The sequence below is a fragment of the Onychostoma macrolepis genome, chromosome 14 (assembly GCF_012432095.1).
Source record: "Onychostoma macrolepis isolate SWU-2019 chromosome 14, ASM1243209v1, whole genome shotgun sequence".
Lineage (NCBI taxonomy): Eukaryota > Metazoa > Chordata > Actinopteri > Cypriniformes > Cyprinidae > Onychostoma > Onychostoma macrolepis.
Window position 1 is genome coordinate 9,345,856 of NC_081168.1, and position 24,147 is coordinate 9,370,002.

The 24,147-nt window shown below is 35.0% G+C and overlaps 1 protein-coding gene across 4 annotated transcripts; it reads right to left on the bottom strand.

Moving 5' to 3' along the window:
• Nucleotides 1-612: 612 nt before the first annotated feature.
• slc24a6a (solute carrier family 24 member 6a) lies at nucleotides 613-23,630 on the bottom strand. Of its 4 annotated transcripts, none has more exons than XM_058798038.1 (17): nucleotides 23,055-23,630; nucleotides 11,632-11,727; nucleotides 9,801-9,877; nucleotides 9,032-9,106; nucleotides 8,873-8,957; nucleotides 8,691-8,794; nucleotides 8,539-8,613; nucleotides 8,430-8,455; nucleotides 8,280-8,333; nucleotides 7,996-8,138; nucleotides 7,825-7,910; nucleotides 5,582-5,867; nucleotides 4,265-4,431; nucleotides 4,067-4,181; nucleotides 3,841-3,953; nucleotides 2,413-2,478; nucleotides 613-2,302 (listed from the first exon to the last, which is right to left on the bottom strand). In XM_058798038.1, exons 1-17 carry the CDS (start codon nucleotides 23,218-23,220, stop codon nucleotides 2,192-2,194), a joined length of 1,845 nt encoding a protein of 614 aa, XP_058654021.1. In that variant the 5' UTR covers nucleotides 23,221-23,630; the 3' UTR covers nucleotides 613-2,191. The 4 variants fall into 4 exon arrangements, with proteins under 4 accessions (XP_058654021.1, XP_058654020.1, XP_058654022.1 ...); XM_058798037.1 differs by having other exon boundaries at nucleotides 7,744-7,910; XM_058798039.1 differs by lacking the exon at nucleotides 23,055-23,630 and adding an exon at nucleotides 15,976-16,069 and having other exon boundaries at nucleotides 7,744-7,910.
• Nucleotides 23,631-24,147: the final 517 nt, after the last annotated feature.

The following is a 24,147-nucleotide window of genomic DNA, read 5'->3' on the forward strand; positions in this document are numbered from 1 at the left end:
AATTTACACTATTGTTCAAACGTTTAGGGTTGTATGATTCTTAATGTTTTTTTTTTCTTATGCTCACCAAGGCAGCATTTATTTGATCAAAAATACAATAAAAAAGTATTTAAAATAAATGTTTTCTATTTGAATATATTTTAAAATGTCATTTATTCCTGCGATGCAAAGCTGAACTTTCAGTATCAATATACCAGTCTTTATTGTCACATGATCCTTCATAAATCATTTTAATATGCTGATTTGGTGTTCAAGAAATATTCCTTATTATTGTCAAATTTGAAAACAGTTGTGCTGATTAACGTTCTGTGGAAACGTTTTTTTTTTTCTAGAATTCTTTGATAAATCTAAAGTTCAAAATTCATCCTTAATGAAAAAAAAAAATCTAAAATAAAAATCTTGTTTAATTATTGGGCCTATTTAAGTTTAAGGATCAGATCAACACACATTGCTAGACTGAAGAGCACAGAGAAGATATAAGCTGTTACAGTAAATGTAAAAATTACAAAACTTTCTTTCCTAAAAATGTGTTTCTCAACTGATGCTTAACTGATTCTTAAAAAGATTTCAGGATCTCAGATGTGTTCACAAAATGAAACTTTATTTGTGACACTTCCGTAAGTTCAATGAGAAGAATGCAAATGACTCATTACAGTGATGTTTTGGGGTATTGCACAGACCTTGTTTTATTGCACTCAACAACATACAAATATCTTTAAGAATATAGACAAAACTGTAACAAATGGTGAGATATTGAGCTGCTTGATTGTGACTTCTAAAATGAAAACAAACGGGAACATAATAAGATGTTTACTCAGGCTGTAACTTGCCGTTTACAATTTATTTCTCACATTCATTTAATTAACACATACTTTTTAATGTGAGTGGTAAAATGAAAATCTTCTGGACAAATTAAATAATTTACATTTTGCTCATTAGTACTAAGAGAACTGCAAACCACAAGCAACAAAATTTTTGTGTCTGGGACTTAAGCAATACATGTCTTTAAAAATTAAATATACAACAGAACTAAACATAAGCACATTTAATCAGGATAAGATGTCAAAAATAATTTTAAAGATAACTTTACAACAATTAAAACACTGCTGTACCAAATCCCTTGATTATGAAACATTTGATTATGAATTTAAATTATGTTAATTATAATTAATTATCTGTCCTGTAGACAGTATGCAATATATGATCAAAAAAAAAAATATATATATATATATATATATTATAACTATATTGAGATTCCAAACATCTTCATTTGGTGCTTTTAACACAATAAAGGCCTGTGTATAAAGCAGTTATTTGTGAATAATGGTTACACATTGTTAAAGATTTATTTGATTGTTACTTTCTCATGTTCATATTCATAGTGTTGCAGCAGGGCACAAAAGTAATTTCATTACAACATATCAAAATGTGCAGCAGACACCTCTAAGTGGGACTTTATATAAAACTATGCATGTTTGGTATGTAAACACTTACCAAAGACAGGGGATGTTTTTGGTTAATCAGTAATACTACAAGAAATGCTTTCCAAAATCCCAGAATATTTTCTTTTTCAAGGAACAACACACAAATGAACAAACTGCTCTTAAATATACTGAAACAGGAAAATCCTCCAATCCTAATGCACACATTTTTACAGACCTAAAGTCAAAAATAAATAAGGCAAAGTAATGCAATTAATTGAGTGATCTGTTACAAGAGTTAATAGAACTCTTTTTAGTAGTAACACTTTTGCAGTGTCATATTTTTCTTCGTATCATGCTTGATTGTGACTATAAGATTTCAGAATAGAAATATGCAAAAGGAGAGGCTAGAGGAAGTGTCCTGTGTGCTGTAAACATTTAATACCGCTTGTATAAATTCATCACACCTTGTAATTGAAACTGATTTTGTTCTCTTAAAGAAGCTCTGTATGCCAAGTAGAAATGTTTCAGAGGTACAGTGTGAAGTAGAGTCTCTTTGAGTTCGGCAGCACTCTCTAGCAGGTGATTGGCTTAAAGCCGTGTGTAGAACCAACCGGAGCAGAGTCACGATTCAAAATGTAACGTTCACTACTCCGGCCTCAAACCATGGCTGAAATAACCGCTACTAATAAAGGCAGTGACTGGGGGTAAAATGTGGTTATCTAGGTCTAGATCTACCCTACAGCTAAGCAAAACATGGAAAGCAGGATCTAGAGTTTCTCAAAGCAGATGGAGCAGAGCAGGAAGATGGCATACAGGAACATAAGCCCGAGGCCTAACCTCCGGTCCAGCCTCCAGTGGTTCAGGTGCACGCTCAGGACCTGTGCAAACAAACAATGACAGACAGAAAACAGCCCATGAGACAAAGATTACAAAATATGTACAAGCATAAATATAAGATCAAGATAGAGTTCTCAAAATATAACCTTACAGTGAGAAAAACAGAAGCAAGGAGAAGAATCACTGAGTACACCAGCCCCTTACTGTTAATGAAGACCTGGAGGAAGACCAAGAGAGAATGCTGTAAGAATCAAATGAATGTTTTGGTGGTACACAGAACCAGAGTCTTTAACTAAAATGAAAATAAAAAGCAATGAAAACTTCATATTTAAAGAAACTAATAAAACAGATTACAAATGAAACTGAAATTAAAATGAAAACTATAAAAAATATTAATACAATTACTGTAAGTATAGAAATATTATTAAATATTCAATAAATAACACTAAAACAACACTTTACATAAAACACAACAAATGCTGCATTGATAAGGCCAATAAAAACAAATAAATGTTAATGTCCAAATAAAAGGAAAAAATGTTAAATTAAGGTTAAATTAAAAAACTTAATAGAAAAAATTTGACTTAAATAGGTTGAAGTTGAAGCACAAAAGTTAGAAAACTAAAATAAAAAATAAATTAAACAAACTTAATATTAAAAAACACGAATAAAACGTAAACTAAAATTAAAATAAAAACTATATAAATAAAATCTATTACAATATAATATAAATATAAAATATTCTATAAATAATTCTAAAATAACACTTTGCATAAAACACAAAATATGGGGTGTGTTTATGAGGTCAATAAAAATGTAGAAAGCAAAAATTAAAAGAAAAGAAATGGAACAGAGGGGATCTTATGTATTTTAAATATATATACATACATACATATATATACATATATACACACAGTGGGTACGGAAAGTATTCAGACCCCCTTAAATTTTCCACTCTTTGTTATATTGCAGCCATTTGCTAAAATCATTTAAGTTCATTTTTTTTCCTCATTAATGTACACACAGCACCCCATATTGACAGAAAAACACAGAATTGTTGACATTTTTGCAGATTTATTAAAAAAGAACCCACTGTGTGTGTATATATATATATATATATATTCTTTTTTTTTAATTAATATAATTTAGTTAATTTATTGATTGATACACAATCATTAGAAAAATAGGTAACACTTTACAATAAGGTGTCATTTGTTAACATTAGTTAATGTATTAACTATCATGAACAAACAATGAACAATGCATTTATTACACTATTTATTCATCTTTGTTAATGTTAGTTAATGAAAATACAGTTGTTCATTGTTTATTCATGTTAGTTCACAGTGCATTAACTAATGTTAACAAACACAACTTGTGATTTTAATAATGCATTAGTAAATGCTGAAATTAACATTAACTAAGATTAACAAATGTTGTAGATGTATTGTTCATTCTTAGTTCATGTTCACTAATGTTGTTAACTAATGAACCTTATTGTAAAGTTTTACCGAAAAATAATTAGAATACATCAGTGACCACTATGACAAGTCCCTAGTTAAAATAAATACAAACTCACCGTTGACCCATAATCAACCACTAGAGTGCGCAAAGCCCACGGGAAACCAAGACCCAGCAGAATGTCAAAGATGTTGCTGCCAATCGAGTTGGACACCGCCATGTCTCCCATACCTGCAGCACCAGACACATTCATTCATCTGACCAATCAACTCGACTTTACAAACACAATGATCTTTTAAATCTATATGTGTTCAGGAATAGGAAGAGTACGGGGATCTTAGCACCTTGACGGGCAACTATGAGACTAGCCATGCAGTCTGGGACACTGGTTCCTGCTGCTAGAAACGTAATACCCATGACAACATCTGGAATGTCCAGTGTAAAACTGATAATGGTGACCTGCAACAAAGATAATGTGTGTTAACAGCCCAACATATCATATACTGAGACATTCCCACATGACAATGAAGCATTGATCTCACCATCCACACCATGAGGTAGGAGAACACGGCAATCCAGAGTGTTGAGGCCACAAAGGTAACCATGAACCAGCGCTCCCAGCAAGGCAAAACACAGTTTGGGACAGTGTAGTACAGAAGGCAGCCTAAGGGCCATGACAACACCCACCTGACTTGCTCCCAGCGCCCCTCTGTGGATAAAAGTACTTCATTAAATCATTACCTCACTTCATACCAGGCTCCACCTACAGGACAAAAACAGTATCACATATACATAAAAAGATGCAAAAGCTTTCACTAGGGCGGTACCCTTTCAAAAAGCTACTAATAATGCACTATTTATGTACACTTAAGGAGATGATATGTACATTTGCGTATTGCCACAGGGACAGTTTTTGTACCTTTTTTCTGTGAGTATACATGCAAAATATCACCAACAGGACAAAGACAGGCGAATGATACTTGAACTCAGTATTCGTGAGCTCTTTTTATTTGGCTTTTGTTATTCAAATGTTTCAAAGGTTTTCCTTTTGAGCTCTTCAAATTGCAATTTTCACCCTTAATGTCATCTTCAGTAAGATGTTCAATTGTTCAGGAGTGATGAAGTTCATTTGATTGCAAGCCACATCAGCCCCGAGAGGTTTGAGAGCTCTCATCACTTTTCTATAATCATAACACTAGTGCATGAATCTAAAATGCATGCCCCCATTATCTAGAAATGGCTCTCAGACTAATGGATTATGGTCCTTAAGGGGCCAAAAATGAGGGCCATTCTTCTAATCAGGATGTGGAAAAAAATTGGAGACAGATGAACCACAATAAACTCAATGTGTTGTCCTGTTATTCTGAATAATGGTTTAATATCATGTTTTGGAATCATTTATAAACACATCCACTAGGGGTGGGAGACTTTATGCCCCTTATGATACAATTTGTTTTTGAATCAGAGAGTCCTAATCAAATTCTAAATTGATTCTGGATGAATCTAATTTTTCAGCAACAGCACAGAGGGTTCCACATGATTCCAAGATTCCACATGCACACACACACACGCACACCCGCACACACACACAAGATTTTGTACATAAAGATTATTGTAGTGAAAATACTATTTTAGTTTAAGTAATTTTACATTAATTTCTTAATAATTTGTACATTAAATTGAATATGTATGTGTATATATGTATATTTTTTCAGTGTGTATACATATATATATATATACACACATACATATACATACACATACATATATACTTATGTAAAATATTCATGCTTTTATTTTATTCAAGACATTTTTTAAATATATGATTGATCTATGATTAATGTTTAATATTAACTCACCTGGCACAGTAAGAGGTCTGAAGGGTTGTTCTTCATCTGCCTCTTCTTCCTCCTCTTCCTCATCATCTTTAGGCTGTGTGTCCTCTATGTCTGCTACTTGTTCTAAATCCCCTCCTTGGCCCCTCTGCCGAGGTTCCTCCAGGGGTTGCGTTTCACTGTCAAGTGCCCCTCCATTCTCCAGACCCCAAGGAACCCCCTCCATGCCTGGACAATCTTGGCCAGGAGTGTCCCCTGCTCCGCTGCCACTGCTGTCTCCAGGGCTCCTGTTTCTAATCAGTCTCTGCCTCTGTTGAAGACAGAAGATGTGAGAGATGTACATTCAGACCCAGGAGGAGACCCAGTGTGAACCCCTTCAAATGAATGAGATTCAGTTAGATGAGAAATGGAGAGGACAAAGTTTCAGAGTCAGGCTTGCTGAACACATCGCAAGACCAAGGTAAAGCACAGTCCATTCGAGTGTTGTAGAGATGACATGCAAGAACTGCAAGAGTCAAGCCAACAAGCAAGTCATGTGAACGACTGTTGATGGAATAAAGCATTTGCTTAAACATACAACAGAATGGGTACATAAGGTTAAACAAAATGGGAATCAGGAGTAGAGTCTGAGGATGCCTACACCAAGGAAGAAATACTATTGCAGACATTTGAGGAGTAAACTCTCAGTTACACAGGAAATGACAGCAGATGATCTAAGGATTGAATCAGTCACAGATCCTACCAGTTGCAGAAGTTACAGCTGAAGGGTCGTATTAAAGGACCCATAGAAAAGAGAAACCATAAATGAAATCTCTTTAATAATTCTCCAAGAACGCAGTGACATTAAATGACCTCAAACTGACTGTCTTGCTTCTCACATTTTTCTCTTGAGAACAAAAATTGTATTTTATATTTCTTACTGAATGTGATCGATTCTCATTTTTGTGTTTCCTAATTTTGGAAGCACTTATCGTCTTTCTTAAATCATAATTTAAACAAGAAACAAGTTATATGAGATTAAAAACTGTGTAAAATAAGACTTAATGGGAATGTGTATTGAATTAAGTTTTCCTATCTCGAAGCCAATAATTTTTAATTTTAAGCATAAACCTCAAGAAGCTTTTTTCTCAAACTTTTTGATTTATGCTTAAAACAAGAAAAACTATTTGTTAAATGGAGAAAGAAAAATTCAAGATATAATCTACTGTTATAAATTTGGGGTCAGCTTTGTTTTAAAGAAATACTTAAACTCAGCAAGGATTCATAAAAGGATGGATTCATTAAAAGTGACAGTAAAGACACAAACAAAACAAAAACCGTAAAATTAAAGTAAATTATCGTAACTGACAAGGAAAAATCTGTAAAATAACATTTCTTTCCCCTGTAAAATCTTTAAGAAAAATTTCTGTAAAATTAACTTTCAATTAAGATATTTTACTGTAATTTTATGGGTTTTGTTTGGCAGCCATAGCTGCCAGTCATTTGACCATTATTTTACGATTTTCTACAGTGCATTTATAATGTTACAAAATATTTCTATTTAAAATAAATGCTGTTCTTTTGAAATTTACTGAGTAGCAAAACTGTGTTCAGCATTGATAATAATAGAAATGTAAGAAAGACAACTCCTGAAATGAAGAATAATAAGAAAGAAGAAATGATTTCTGAAGGATCATGTGACACAAAACTAGAGAAAATATGCTGCTGAAAATTCAGCTTTGCCATTACAAGAATAAATTACGCTAAATTATATGAAAACAGTTATTTTAAAATGTAATTTTATTTCATAATATTACTGTTTTTACTGTGAGCAAATAAATCCAGCTTTGGTGAACGTAAGCAATACTTTCAAAAACATTTTTAAAAATCTTACCAACCCCAAGCATTTGAATGGTAGTGTATTCACTTGCTCTAGTCTTAATATCTTATACGTTTTATTTCTAAAATGAATTTTATTTGGTTTTAAGGACACGGAAATATTTTTTTTACTGGAAAACAAGACAATAAATCATTCATTTCTGAGGCAAAGTTGATACACTAATAAAGAATATATGAGAACTCTAATAGCTTCCTATAATCCATATTTTATATCAAACTAGCCTGACAGTTTATATTCTTGGTTGAGAAACGGAGGTGCTGTTGTCCCATCCAGACGTGCACAAAGCGAGCAAGCATCCAGCCAGTACCTCAGTGATGAGCATGCGTCCGGCCATGCTGAGGCGAGTGCGGGGGGAGAAGTGGGGCGTGATCATGACACGGAGGCTTGCCTCTGAGAAAGAGAACTGGTGAGGGTGTAGACTCATCAACTCATCCACCATCACCACCGGGGAGTCCTGGCCACCCGCATTCTGACCTGAGAGAGAGAGAGAGACGTGATACTTTATAATACACAAGCACTCAGTATGATCCACACAGCTCCACCCTCCACCCACACACACCTTTCTTCAAGAGGATCATGGAGGTGTCACAGTGTGGGCTTGCCTCTCCTACCGACACATCTCTGCGCAGACTGCTCACCAAACACGGCTGACCTGGAATACCAAACCTCTGCTCTACCCAGCCCCAAATCTGACTGTTAAACCTTGTAAGAAACACACACAAACTCATATTATATCATGAGAAAATTACATGCAAGTATGTTAAAAAATAAAGAAATGAATATAATATACATATTAACATAAATTACATTTTGACTGTTACTGTGAATAATAAATATACTCACTTCATGATAAGGATGTAAACTCCATACATTGATATGAGCATTATAGTCTCCCACCTGCAACAGTGATATTATATGATTATGCTATAAGCTCAATTCACTTCAATATCAATGAGCATTATTACACCTTCTTTATGATTTCAGCACACTTACCAAATTACTTTTTCATCATATATGATCTGAAATGCACAAAAACAAACACAAAAATGAATAAAGTGTGACTATAAATTCAATATTTAGACACAGTCATACTTCTGCTTACCAGAATCAAGGCCAACACTGAGAGGATGTAGTAGATAGAGTCACGGAAGAGCGGCCACCAGGTCAGAGTGATGGTCTGTGAAGCAGGAACGGTGAAAAGTCACGAGAATCTGTAACTTTTCATATTTAATGTAATAAATATGCATATTCTACCTGTCCAGCAAATATTCCACAAACTCCGATGATGACCAGGATGTTGAAAACAGCTGATCCCACAATAGTTCCCAACCCCAGGTCCCCCTTGGTGATGAACACACCTGATATGAAGACACAATTATTTATTGATGACTTATTTACAGCAACAACTTATTGAAAAACATTGCTAGAAGCCTGACCAATCAAAGATGTGAAAAGCTCAGGGGCAGAGCTGCCTGCTGCCATGAAAGTGGCACCTGCAACATCCTCACTGAGGTGCAGATTCTGAAAATACAAACTCAAGCTCAGCATATGCTCTGATATTTCACAGTAAGGAGCAGTTGGAAAAGTACACTCACCTCACAGATTTTTTCCAGAGAGGGGACAAAGTAGACATCGCAGACAATGGCAAGGGCGTAGAACATGTAAACTGCCTGTGGTCACAAGAGCACACAGTGCAGCAGAGAATCATTATTTAACCTTTACAAGATAACAATAACAGTGCTATACATACAGACTGTACTGAATGAAGTCTTTCATTTTTAGTTATATCATTATTTTGAATTTTGCTATGCATCCTTACAAGTAAACAAAGGAATAAAAATAAAAAAGGAAATGTACACTACCATTTTTAAAGTATTTTTGAACTCTTTTAAAAGTCTATGATGCTCACCAAGGTTGGATTTATTTGATCATAAAAACATTTGTCATAAAAACAAACTGTTATACCATGAATTATAACTATTTCCTATTTTCATACATTTTGAAAAAACTGAATATTGAGCAGCCATTAGTCCAGTCTTTAGTGTCACATGATCCTTTAGAAATCATTCTAATATGCTAGTTTGGTGCTCAAGAAAAACTTCATATTAATATTAATGTTGAAAACAGCTGCATATTTAGTTATTTTTTGTGCAACTCATATTACATACTGTAATACATATACTGTACAAAGTAAAGTATTTATTTAAAACATAAATCTTCTTTACAGTAACATCTTACCAATTTAATGCTTCCTTGCTGAATAAAAATATTGATGTCTTTCAAAAAAAAAAAAAAAAAAAAATCTTTGCACTTTGCATTATTTAGTCAGTCCCCCCCTTTCTCACTGTACTGTGGTATACTTACACAAAACACATGCAGTAGAATTGCCCCATGCCTCCTCTGTCCCTTAGTGAAGATGTCCTCAGGAAATTCATGGATAGCTGAGTGGAAAAGTGAACATTTTTGTGAATAGAGACCACCAGAAATCCAGAAACTATGCAATCGATAAAGCAAGGCTAACATTTTGCCCACTTTCCCCTTCAAACACTATGAGACAAACTTGACAGCTCTGGTGATAATAACATTTAGCACATTAATGCTTACATTAAAGGTCACATAAGATAAAGGTTTCACATCTGACAGCGCAGTTGCTATTAAACCTTATTCTGTTTTACAAAGCATTTCTTATGACCCTAAAAAATTGTGACCGACATGGTAAGATCTAACCACATATTCAGATGTATACTGTGGAAGGGGAAAAAACTAATTTACAAACAAACAAACAAACAAACAAACAAAAAAGGTAAAGCAAACTGTATTTAATCTGTGAGAACACTGATCTATCTAGTGTTGTACTTTCTTACTTCACTGATGTAGTCCTTATGAAGGCAATGTGCTCCATTTAACTTAAGGTTGTTAAGAAGCTTTTGTCTATGGTAACTAAGTGGCAATTGAATTGACCAGCCTTTTAGCTAATCTGTAATAGTGCAGAGAGGCCAGGAAGAGTGGGCCTAGTTAAATCAGAGGACTGGTCATACTTTAGCGCACAGCTTCTTGAGATGCAGTCAGCGTAAAGACGTTTCTTGCTTTGACTGCCTTAAAGAGGCCAACTGTCTAATAAACAGCCATGAAATAAAGAGAAGAGGAAATTACACCCTATTAAATGCACAGATTAATAACAATCACAGCTTTTCTGTTTTTAAACTTCTCTTGTATAGAATTTTCATTACTTCACTAGATAATGTCAAATGCAATGGAAAATTTGTCTTGATTAATGTGAGTAATACTATTAAATCTGTTATCTTGATGCACAGCTGGAATCAATAGCTGCTCAGTTACATTTAAGATTAAATTTACCAAGGACTTCCTTATTGAATTTCATAAATCAAAAGGATTTATAAATAATTAAAGGGGTGTAATGATTTGAAGAGCTTTTAGAGCCTTACATTTGTCCTCCAAAATCAATTTGCTCAGCCTACGCTACCGCTGACATCTTAGTTAGCTGTTTTTAAACATTTATTTTCCAAAAAGCATTGCAAACAACTTTCACTAAATAGTAATAATATATAAGCATGGATAATAACATATACAGATGAATTATTAAATGTTAATTTAAAAAAAGAGAGTGCAAGCAAATAACCATTGACAATTTTTTCTCTGCACTAAAGTATGAAAAATGTTTTACATTATTAAAGTGAATCATATGCAGTCTGAAAAATGATTGCAATTTAATTAACATCACGGACTATATTATCATGTATAAAAGTCAGAGAGGTTGTGGGACATCAGAACTCTGAAGTTTTGATGTATATATATCACTAAAACCTGTGAAATCTCTCATTTCTAAAGATGAGAAAGTGAGTGAAAAGGAGAGTGGATAAGAAAAAAAGAAAATAAATGAAAAAGAGAAACACCTCTGGGGATGAGTGATTTGTGGAGTTGATTGAAGGAAAAAAGGGCATATGACGTATCTTTCTAAAGTGGCACACTTTGAATGCTTAAAACAGACTATGCTCTGTTCTGAAATTAGGGATTCCGTTGCTTAGTAACACAAGCCTCAAAGGGGGCTTGACTATGAAGAGGGCACCTGTCTGCATCATTTCACAGAATGAGGAGGCAGGGCGAAAGATATGGAGAGATGTGATACGGAGAGACAGGCGAATAATAAGAGAGAATTGCTCAGGGTTTCACTCACCAGCTCTGGGTGTACTGGATGTCTGGTTCTCCTCTATGATCTGCTGGGTTAGTTTACGCCGGGCCCAAGTCAGGTCCGAATCCTCTTTGGAATGGGCTGTAAAAACACATAGACTTTTATTTTTAGTGGTCCAAGTTTTTTTTTTTTTGTGAAAGGTATTACATTGGCACAAATGCTGCTGCTATATATATATATATATATTAGTGCTGTCAAACGATTAATTGCGATTAATCGCATCCAAAATAAGATTTGTTTACATAATATATGTGTACTGAGTATATTGATTACGTATATATAAAATACACACACACACATGCACGTATATATTTCAGAAAAATATGTTATTTTTATATATTAAATATATTTCTTTATAATATAAATTTCATGAATATATAGACATGTAAATACATGAAAATGTTTTCAAAATATATACTGTATGTGTGTGTATTTATATATACATAATAAATATACACAGAACACACACATATATTATGCAAACAAAAACGTTTATTTTGGACGCGATTAATATATATATATATATATATATATATATATATATATATATATATATGAAGAGTTCATTTGCAAAAACGATGCTTTTTTTTTTTTTAAGAAATCACGTTTTTTAATTGCGCATTCCAATGTTCTTCTTTTTTTTTTTAAAGTGGCATTTATCGGTTTTTGCAAATGAACTCTTCACATATAGGCTACTGTATACGTATACATATACATATATACACATGTACATATACATATATATATATATATATATATAAATGGTGGGCATAGATTAATTTTTTTAATCTAGATTAATCTCACTGTAATCTTGGAATTAATCTAGATTAAAATGGCTCATTTGAATTCTGACAAGTAGATCAGAATAAATTCACTACTAGTAGTAAACAACTAGCAGTCATCAAGAATTTAATATTGATAATAACATTGAAGACATTGTATGATTATTCCTTAAAGATAAGGTTTTAATAGTTTTAGTAGTAGTAGCCTATTACGTTCTGCCCAATGTCTTCAAGTGAAACCGAACTTTTATTTTGACGGGTTGCCGTGAGGATAGTTTTTCTCAAATGAAACGCTCGAATGCTCATGAAGTGACTCTCAGAGCAGTTCTGGAGATGTTGTTCATGTATTTATGTCCTCATTTAGTGAGACGACAGACGTTAATATCGCCGCAAGCATCACGCGGTCTTCTGTATGAGTGAACAAACCCGCGCGTCTGCGCCATACATTAACACAGAGACACAAAGAAGTCATATTTAAATAGACGTTTTGCGGCTTAATATTTACAAATAGGAGTGGGAGTGTGCACACAGGTTCGAAGACTCGTTCTCGCCCCCTACAGTGCAACGTGCTAATACTGTCAAAACACACCAGGTTTATGTATAGACTCAGTTGGTTATGTCTGAAATGAAGGTAAACAGCTGCGAGAAATGGATGCTTGCCTGTATATTAGATGCGTGCAGGTCTTAAAGGGACAGTACTAAACATGCTGCCGACTATAATTAAAGGGATAGTTCACCCTAAAATTGTAATTCTGTCATTATTTACTCACTCACATGTTGTCCCAAACCTGTATTAATTTCTTTCTTGTGCTGAACACAAAAGAAGATATTTTGAAGAATGTGGGTAACCAAACAGTTGCTGGTTCACACTAGGTGCGTTTACATGTACACTTTTTTGTCATTCCGATTAAAATCATTCCGATTGAAAGATTCGATGAACTGTTTACATGAGACGTTATCTAATCCGATATGGTGTTTACATGTGCCTGTGCTTTCGATTTTAAGATATGCTAATAGCCTACAGTGACAACAAAAACAAGTCACCAGAGGAAAAAACGCCCATATTTACGTTAATATTTTTAATATCTGTTTGCACTGCTTAGAATAAACGGTTAATATTTGAATCCCTTGCGTTCATTCAAGCGCTCAGTCATATGGCCAGAACGCGATCATAGAAATCATACGCCCCTCTGTAATGCAGCTGAGATTAATTCTGATACTACAAAGTTGTACTGTACTTAAATGGAACAAATACACGATTTCTTACCAAGAGTTGCTGAACAATGAATCAAAGGAGCATTGCTTTATCACAATCGTGTTTCGTACAACATTCATGGCGTGAGCACGTATAAATTCAAGCAGATCGGAAATTATGAATCTGTCATCTATACAAATACAAATGACAAAGGCAACTTTTGGTCAAGTTGTTTATTTTCATTGAGCTACTTTCACTATCATCACTGTGTTGTTTCTAAGCTGAAAAGCAGAAAATTGCGCTTCATTTCAGATCTGTTTTTCACTCCGGACATGAGAGCAGATAGTCCGTCACACAGCAAGCGTTCTCCTTTCTAATGTGTTTTTAACTGTATAATGGAAATTTTAACTTTATACCTCCACTATTACCCAGTCTCTACTGTAGTGTCGGTGTCCCCAAATCACAGAATGTACCGTTGCCGACATCATCACGTTCACGTTCTGACGACCCGACCTCTGGACGTGATGACGTAGACGCAAAGTAATCGGTTTAAAGTGTTTACATGGCAGGATTTTAATTTTGTTCGGTTTATAGAAAGGTTTATCCCACCCCTCTCAAACCGATTACAATTTCATTCGGTTTGGGCATTTTTATTCCGATTGAGGTGTTTATATGGAGCATTTTCATTCGGATTGGACTTTTAAACCGATTACAATGCTCCATGTAAACGCACCTATTGACTTTAACAGTAGGAAAAAAAAAATACTATGGAAGTTACTGTAGACCAGCAAGTGTTTGGTTTTCCACATTATTCAAAATAGCATTTATTTTCAGCAGAAGAAACTCGTTCAGGTTTAAAACAACTTTTGAGTGAGTAAATGAAGGTATAAAAATCAAACACTAGCCTATTTTAATTTTGGGGTGAATTATTCCTTTAATGTTAATAAAACACAAAGAGAAAAATCACTCACTACTCTTGACTGAAAAACTTTAATACAGTTGCTTTAATAGCAATCAACAGAGGTGGGGGCAAGTCACACATGTTCAAGTCTCAAGCAAGTCTCAAGTCACAGTACAAACAAATCAAGCAAGTCAAGTCAAGTCGAGTCCTGATAAGGGTCAAGTCAAGTCAAGTCAAGTCACAGTATCAAACAGGAACAAATATATTTTTGCCACACGACCTTATTCATTTTTCCTCAGAAATTAACTTTTTTAATTATACATTTTAAATAATGTTTTAAATATAACATTTTGAAAATAGGCAAAATACTACTTTGTATACTGATAAGTCTATAATTGAGAAAATATTGATAAAAATACAAGATAAAAATATGTATCTCATATTTATGTTATATTGAGTTTGACCATCCTAGGAGATGATTTTGCACTAAATATCTCCAGTGAAGCTTGGGATTCAGTCTCAGAGCACGCTAAAGAATTTCAGTGTGTAACAAAACATGCTATTCAATTTAAAATAATATGTTGACTACAAATCACCCCTTATATCAGAAATAAAATGGACCCAAATTTTTCATCGGATATAGACACCCAAACATTGTTCTTGAAAACTATTGTCATCATGGCTCAAAACAAGAAACCTATTACTGTTAATGTTTATGTATCTTGCCCTGTAACTTATCGATTTCTTTGATTTTATCTTAATAAGAACTAAATTGACAGCTGTGCATTTAAAGTCTGCCTAAGCTTTTTGTTTTGTTTCGTTTTTGTTTTCTGTTTGTTCTGTTGGGGGAAAAAGATCATTAAAAAAATTGAATATAGAAATATGAAATGATAGGCCTACTCTACGACATTAATGCCACCAGTAAGTGGTGGCAAATCACTGCTTTATCACAGAAGCGTTCATTGAACTGATTCATTCAAAATTGATTCGTTCATGAACAAGCAAGAATGGGCCACTGAATCACTCAACCGATTCGTTCGAATCCCTGGATTCGTTCAGTATTCAGTGTGTTGCTTAGAGACGCGCGTAACTCTAGCTGTGGGCTCAACGGAACTGTTGGCAGCCGCGCTGAAAATATTACTATATCGTTATAAATATAAAAACTCATACTAAGGCCATTTTGACAACATGTCTTGGATTTTGGGTTCAAGAGAAATATCACTAATCGAAAACACTGTGGTTTCCGGGGTACAATTCCATATATTGATTTACAAAGAGGGATACTTGACACTAAAGCACTGTTTTGAGAGGCGAAACGCCAGCGAAATTAAAGTTTGACGTCGTTAATTACAAACACGAGATTAATAATTTATAATCACTTTAATTTAATGACAGACCTAAGCTGAATTTAAGACCAATGCTGTTTTCAACTAACGAACAAGCTTACATACATTTCCTTTATGAAGTGGTGACGTCCTGGCTTTGCAAATGCATACAGTTTGGAAGAGTGTTAATCCAAACATCGCGAGATTCTCTTGCTCGGTGTATTTGGCGCGCTGTGTTCCTGCGCTCCTGCAATGTCATGAACTGCGCAGACTCGGATCACTTCTGCCGCTGGTTCAGTGGCTTGCGTTTTGTTTACCAAATTATGTCGCACTCGCAATGATTTATAATATTAATTAGTTGTTATAAAGTCAAGTCCTGCCGAGTCAAGTCTCAAGTCACTGGACCTCAAGTCCAAGTCAAGTCAAGTCATTTTCTTTATTTAGTCAAGCAAGTCACAAGTCCTTAAATTTGCGACTCGAGTCCCCCACCTCTGGTAATCAATCTATATAGTGTTTTATTTTTATATTTGTTCATTCAATTTCTTGAATGCTCCTGCTAAATACACCTATTGTAGACTACCTGAAAACAAACTGTTTATTTTATTTGTATATTATGTGTATTTGTAATGTGTATCTTTGCTCTCATTTTTTAATAACAAAGATAAAATAATGACAACGATTTTTATCTTCACCCACTTTGGCCTAAATATCCGCCATACTTTTTTATATTTTGTTACCTTGAAAGGCTTTGTTTTTATAATAGGGAAATTAGTTTGGCTGTAATGCTCAAACAACTTGCAAAATAGAAAATCCAACATGACAAAGAATTGTGATAATATTGTGAATCGTGATATTTTTGCCATATCGCAAATATTGGCTCATTTTGGATTTCATGAGAGCTACACATTCCAAAAAAGTTGGGACAGGTAGCAATAAGAGGCCGGAAAAGTTAAATGTACATATAAGGAACAGCTGGAGGACCAACTTGCAACTTATTAGGTCAATTGGCAACATGATTGTGTATAAAAAGAGCCTCTCAGAGTGGCAGTGTCTCTCAGAAGTCAAGATGGGAAGAGGATCACCAATTCCCCCAATGCTGCTTCAAAAAATAGTGGAGCAATATCAGAAAGGAGTTTCTCAGAGAAAAATTGCAGAGTTTGAAATTATCATCATCTACAGTGCATAATATCATCCAAAGATTCAGAGAATCTGGAACAATCTCTGTGCGTAAGGGTCAAGGCCGGAAAACTATACTGGATGCCCGTGATCTTCGGGCCCTTAGACGGCACTACATCACATACAGGAATGCTACTGTAATGGAAATCACAACATGGGCTCAGGAATACTTCCAGAAAACATTGTCGGTGAACACAATCCACCATGCCATTCGCTGTTGCCGGCTAAAACTCTATAGGTCAAAAAAGAAGCCATATCTAAACATGATCCAGAAGCGCAGGCGTTTTCTCTGGGCCAAGGCTCATTTAAAATGGACTGTGGCAAAGTGGAAAACTGTTCTGTGGTCAGACGAATCAAAATTTGAAGTTCTTTTTGGAAAACTGGGACGCCATGTCAATCGGACTAAAGAGGACAAGGACAACCCAAGTTGTTATCAGCGCTCAGTTCAGAAGCCTGCATCTCTGATGGTATGGGGTTGCATGAGTGCGTGTGGCATGGGCAGCTGACACATCTGGAAAGGCACCATCAATGCTGAAAGGTATATCCAAGTTCTAGAACAACATATGCTCCTATCCAGACGTCGTCTCTTTCAGGGAAGACCTTGCATTTTCCAACATGACAATGCCAGACCACATACTGCATCAATTACAACATCATGGCTGCGTAGAAGAAGGATCCGGGTACTGAAATGGCCAGCCTGCAGTCCAGTTCTTTCACCCATAGAAAACATTTGGCGCATCATAAAGAGGAAGATGCGACAAAGAAGACCTAAGACAGTTGAGCAACTAGAAGCCTGTATTAGACAGGAATGGGACAACATTCCTATTCCTAAACTTGAGCAACTTGTCTCCTCAGTCCCCAGACGTTTGCAGACTGTTATAAAAAGAAGAGGTGATGCCACACAGTGGTAAACATGGCCTTGTCCCAACTTTTTTGAGATGTGTTGATGCCATGAAATTTAAAATCAATTTATTTTTCCCTTAAAATTATACATTTTCTCAGTTTAAACATTTGATATATCATCTATGTTGTATTCTGAATAAAATATTGAAATTTGAAACTTCCACATCATTGCATTCTGTTTTTATTCACAATTTGTACAGTGTCCCAACTTTTTTGGAATCGGGTTTGTATATATGTGTATATATATATATACAGATACACACACACACACACACACACATATAGGCCTATCAGTCATTCTTGAGACATGGGACAAAACATGTCCAGCAATTGTAACTGCTATTAGGTTTAAAAATAAAAAAATTGTAAAAAATAATTTTATCATTATTATGTGAAATCTACGACACTTATTGTCTTCTCACTACATCTAAAACAGTGTGTCCATAGAGAAGGGTTCAATCATTCATACGCTATAAAATGGATAAAAATGTTTTTTAATGATGAAAAATACCTTGTTTTATGAACATTTATGCAACATTTAATATCTAAGCAAGGTTGTTTTTCAGTGACACATGCATGTTTCATAAGGTTTCAAAGTTGCTTCCCCACTTTTTGTCAACACCGTCAGACATTTATTAAAATGTAATAAAATCAGGGGCAGCTGTCACTCTAAAGGACCCCTTGCCACGTTCCTCCTCTGCAGAGTACATCAATGTCAGACAGGCTCTGCTAAGTTTTATAGTTTTAGATATTTTAAATCCTGATGTTAATTTTTCCTGTGTCACAACCATATACCAACACCTTCCATCTTCCAATTTCTGAGGAAATTATTTTAAATATTTTGATCATTTTATTCTCCTGGAGCAGGTTCCATTAGCACCTAGCGTCAACAGGAAAAAACAAAATGGCTACTATATGAACTTTATTTGTTTTCTGAAAGAAATGCCAAATTTGGCAACACCGTCAGATGTCACCACCGTAAGATTTTGTGTTCCAATGATATATCAAAATACTTAAATGTGACTCCTGAATAAAAGCTTTATGAACAATAACATACTCACTGTTTGTTGTGTTTGTTTTAATACAGTAATTGATTGATTCAATGTATTTGATCGTTAAAAAGACAAATTCAGGTTTTCGTCACCACCGTCAGATGTTTCAACTCCGTCAGTTCTGTCACCGCCGTCAGTTGAATATTTTGATAATATTTCATTATGATATTTTATATTTGAATTGTTGGTCACATGTGAAAGTGTAATCTATCTGCTAACATGAGAATGTGTTTTGAAATGTTAAAAACATCTTGAATGCTGTTAAAGGGGTCATATGATGTGATTTCATGTGTTCCTTTGTCTTTGGAGTGTTACAAGCTGTGCATATATGAGATCTGTAGTTGCAAAGATTAAAGTCTCAAAACCAAAGAGATATTCTTTATAAAAGTTAAGACTCGACCTCGCCCCCCTAAAACAGCAAAACACGCCCCCACATGTCTACATCACGGTGTGGGAAGGTTTGCAAAACACCGCCCAAATGTTTAAGTAAAGAAAGAGGGCAGAACTTTTATTCTCGCTGTAGTGTTGTTGCTGCCGCGCCGCCATGTCATGGAGACGCTGCGTGTTTCGTTGTGAAAGCGAAAGTACTTTGTTTGGGCTTCCAAATGAGCACACAACTAAAAATAAGTGGTTAAAGTATATTTACAACCCTGTTCTAGAACAGTACAACGCAAATATTCGAGTGTGTGCAGCGCATTTTACGGAGGACTATTTCCTGAACCTGGGAGAGAGTAGCCTACAATGTGAACACTATGAATGGCTGTGAACACTAAAAAAGTGGGGTAATTCTTATTTAAAAATAGGCAAAAGATTGAGGCAATCAGAGTGCTTCCTTCCCTCCTCTCAAGTTCCCATGGAAACCTGATCCAAAAGCAGTGATTAATGAGTGGTGTGGAACTGGATTTGAGCCCAGAGAGGGTGTGGTTCACCCAAGAACCAAATGGCAAAGATAGTTCTCATTTGCATATGCAAACTAATCAGTTCCAAATATAACTGCGATAGGCTAACTGCCTGCATATTAGAATATGTAGACAGAATGAAAACATGTAGACAATGGCACAGTAGTGATGGATAAAATTCAAGAGCATGTGATTGACACATAACAGGAAACTATATATTTGAAAATTATATTTGAATAATTAATTTTATTTTCAATGCTTGGTTGCCTGTTAATTTTTTTGTGATCATCACCAAGCACAGAGCAGTCAATTGTTGATCACCTAGGTGTATCTACAGCTACTGTTTGTTCGGTTTTTGACGTATCTGTAGATCCACATCTAAACTTGCATTGTTCTTGAAATGGTGATGTTATGGTCTAATATTAAAGTGAAGCTCCAGTTACTAAAAATTCCCCCTCGTTTCATTCAGCTGCAGATTCCAATGGCATTTTTGAGGAGCTGCTTAACATTCAGACTCAGCCTCCCAGAGGAACTCATTACTCACACAGACAAAGCTGGAAAAGTTAAAGGCACTGTGAAAAGATCAAATTATAAGCAACACAGAATGATGATGCAGAAGCAGGTCACATTGTACATGTTTGTACATATTTTTTCCTCATCTCTGTCAGCATCCGTTTGTGCTTTTTGACAGGGTGTCAAAATGTCATCTCTGGTACAACTCATTCGGTAATTGATGTCCTGAGGTGTGACATGCTATACTCAATTGTAAACCATTTTTACTTAAACCTTTATTACATATCAGTGTTTTTTTTTTTTTTTTTAGCTCATGTTAATTGTGAGATCAAATTTTTGTAACCACATTTGTGTGACCACAAGTGGAGGCAAAAATTTGATTAAAATGGAACAAAAATAAAAGGGAAAGGTGACAAGTTGATGTCTATGGACATTTTATACATCAACTAACCTTAACAGTCCTTAACATTAGTTTTTGGTTCCCAGAATGTTATTTTTTTTATAGTTTGTTTTTGGTTAGCCAGGAATTTTTTTTCTTAACGGAAAGAGAACGTTTTTGATTTGTATAACATTTCCATAACATTATTCTAACATTTCCAGAACATTAGTTTGTGGTTCCCAGAACGTTATTCTAACATTAATCTAACTCGCCCCTAACATTATTATAATGTTCCCAGAAGGTTATAAGTATTTGGTTCCTAAAAATATAACCAAATGGGAACCAAAAACTAACGTTAGGGAAACGTTCTGTCTTTGCTGGGCAGTCATACAAAAATTCATCATAATTTATAATCAATCTTTCTTTCTTTCTTCTTTACCCAATAGAAAAGAATAATATTTTGAAGAATTTTGGGGTTCAAACAATATTGGAACATGGACACATTCTTAAAAATATTTTTTTTTGTTCCAGGTTTAGAATGAAAAGAGCATGAGTAAATGATGACAGAATTTTAATTTTTGGTTGGATTATCCCTTGAATTCATATATAAACATGTTCCTATGCCGGTATATTTTATATTCATTTAGGTGTCATAAAAAGCCATTTGAAGTGTCTAAGTGCTCCAGGTAAGAACCTTAATTACAACTAAATCTGGCATCTCTAAAAAAAAAAAAAAATGCAATGTGATTAAATGGACTCAGCTGAACAGATCTTCTCTGATGTCTGAAGAACTTCTAAACCCCTGCTGATTTAACCCTTCAACCTCTGGAGACGAGTAATAGCCTAGTGAAGACCCAAGACACAGGTGTGATGTCCAGGTAACAGTGCTCTAGAGGTTCCGGGGAGGTCAATGTGAAATATGTCAGGCTGAAGCAGCTGTCACAGTCATGCCCTTTAGAGACAGCCAATTATATGCCTGCCATGGTCTGCCACCCCTGCAGTTCACTTAGTCCCTGCTGCTCCTCCACTACTGCTTTTGGGGTTACAGCGCGTGATGCTTTAAAAATAATGACACAAAGAAATTGAGTAATCATGTTCTATGTAATTAGAATTATGTTGTTTGTAAGTGCGCAAACACTTCCATTACTTTTAGGGGGATAAACATTTTTAGTACATTTCTGACAATGAGCAATTTGTTCAAAAAACAAATTGTATTTTTGGCGCCCCAAGCACCCAACAGACATTTAGGATTTTTTTTAACTTATGTAAATATGCAATAAAGTGACAAATATTCCAGTGGCCTACTTATATATGACCTTGGACCACAAAACCAGTCAAAATGGTAAATTTTTTGAAATTGAGATATTAACATAATCTGAAAGCTGAGTAAATAAGTTTTCTATTGATGTATGGTTTGTTAGGATATAGGACAATATTGGCATATTTGAAAATCTGGAATCTGAGGTTGCAAAAAAACAAAATCTAAATATTGAGAAAATCGCCGTTAAAGTTGTCCAAATGAAGTTCTTAGCAATGCATATTAATCAAAAATTAGGTTTTGCTATATTTACGGTAGGAAATTTACAAAATATCTTAAAGGAACATGATCTTTACTTGATATCCTAATGATTTTAGCATAAAAGAAAAATCGATAATTTTGAGCCATACAATGTTGGCTATTGCTGCAAATATACCCGCGCTACTTAAGACTGCTTTTGTGCTCCAGGGTCACATATCGCTCACTGTTTTCTAAAAGAATGCGCGTGAGCTGCGAGCTGTTGCTATGGTTACCTCGCTGGCGAACGCGATTTCTGATTGAGGGCATCTATTTCGTGCTGCCTGCTACTTAAAATTCAACTTTTTTGCGTAATGAATGTTGTTTAAAAGGTTTTGAACCGTATTTAAAAGGTTTTGAAAAAGAAAAAAGAAAAGAAAATGCCTGTTTGAGAGACCCCAAACATTTTGTTTTGACTTTGGGGGGTTCAAGCATGAACCCCCCCTACTCCTACCCTGTTCTTGATTCCTAGTGGGTCTTATAATTTGGTTTGATCATGCACACTATTATTGCTGCTCACAGCCATATTGCATAAAATAAACACCTTAATATAATAGAAACTCTTCAATTAATCATGAATGCTCCACGACAATGAAAAACACTCATGATATTTGTATAGGAATACAGCCTATATAATGCACCGCGGAAAGACGCGAAATACGCACAAACATTTAACAAGATATACATCAGTATTAGCAGCGGAAAGACTTGTTAATAAATAAACACACCTGTTACATGAAGAATTTGAGCGAAGCAGGTGACGGCGATGAGCCCGACAGCACATATGAAGAGCCGATAGAAGAGCCGCTGCCGTCTGGATGCCAACACCGCCTTCATCCCTCCACCACACCTCTCAAAACATGTCCATCCAAGAGAGAAGCCCTCTTCTTTCATTCACACCACCTATATTGGCCTTTCTTTTCAACATACGGCGGACTAGCTTGCTTAAATTCAGCCATACGTCTGTCGCCCCAGCATCCTGTCGCTTCAATAAAGATACACTATCATCTTTTACTTAATGATATTCACCCCTTCCGGATTTTTAGTAATATTAAGATACAACGAAAATATCTTAAACTGTCACTGAGCGCGAAATCATTCAAATGTTTTCACATATTGTCTCAGCTTATAAGCATTCTAATCACATCCACCTCCATCTCCATCTGTGTCCCTCTTTCTCGCGCTCTCTCCTCCCTCCACAAGGCGCTGGACTCCGTCAGTGAGGGTGTTTCCCAGACTCACAACTGCGCCCTCATGCAGGGTTCACAATAATAACATCACCCTTACCCAGCTAGGGTAAATCAGCCCAGCGGAGTGCTTAAAGGCTAGATACACCGACCTCAAAAGTATTTAGGATACTTACCACAAATAGGATACAAAATGGGGCCAGCAACTCTTAAAATTACTTTTTTTTTTTAACCTCATGTGTAGGAGCAGTAGTATTAACTTTAATGTAGCCTGCATTACATTCAATTAACACTAAATAAAATTAAATAGACTTGTAAAAAAATAAAAAATAAATAAACAGGGTAATAAGTAATAGCTGAAAATAACTGAAATTATGTTTTGTAGTTATTAATTTATAGATAATTAACATTAAAGTAAATTTTTCTGACAATAATTTTGGTAAAAGGGTTGGAAATTCATGAGAACAGTCTGAATTGTTCTTTGACATGTAAAGGAATAGTTCACCCAAAAAGGAAAATCCACACAACTCCAATCAATAAATTGATTTGTTTTTCTTTTTGATTCACAAGATGTTAATTGATGGACTGGAGTCGTGTGGATTATTGTGATGTTTTTAACAGCTGTTTGGACTCT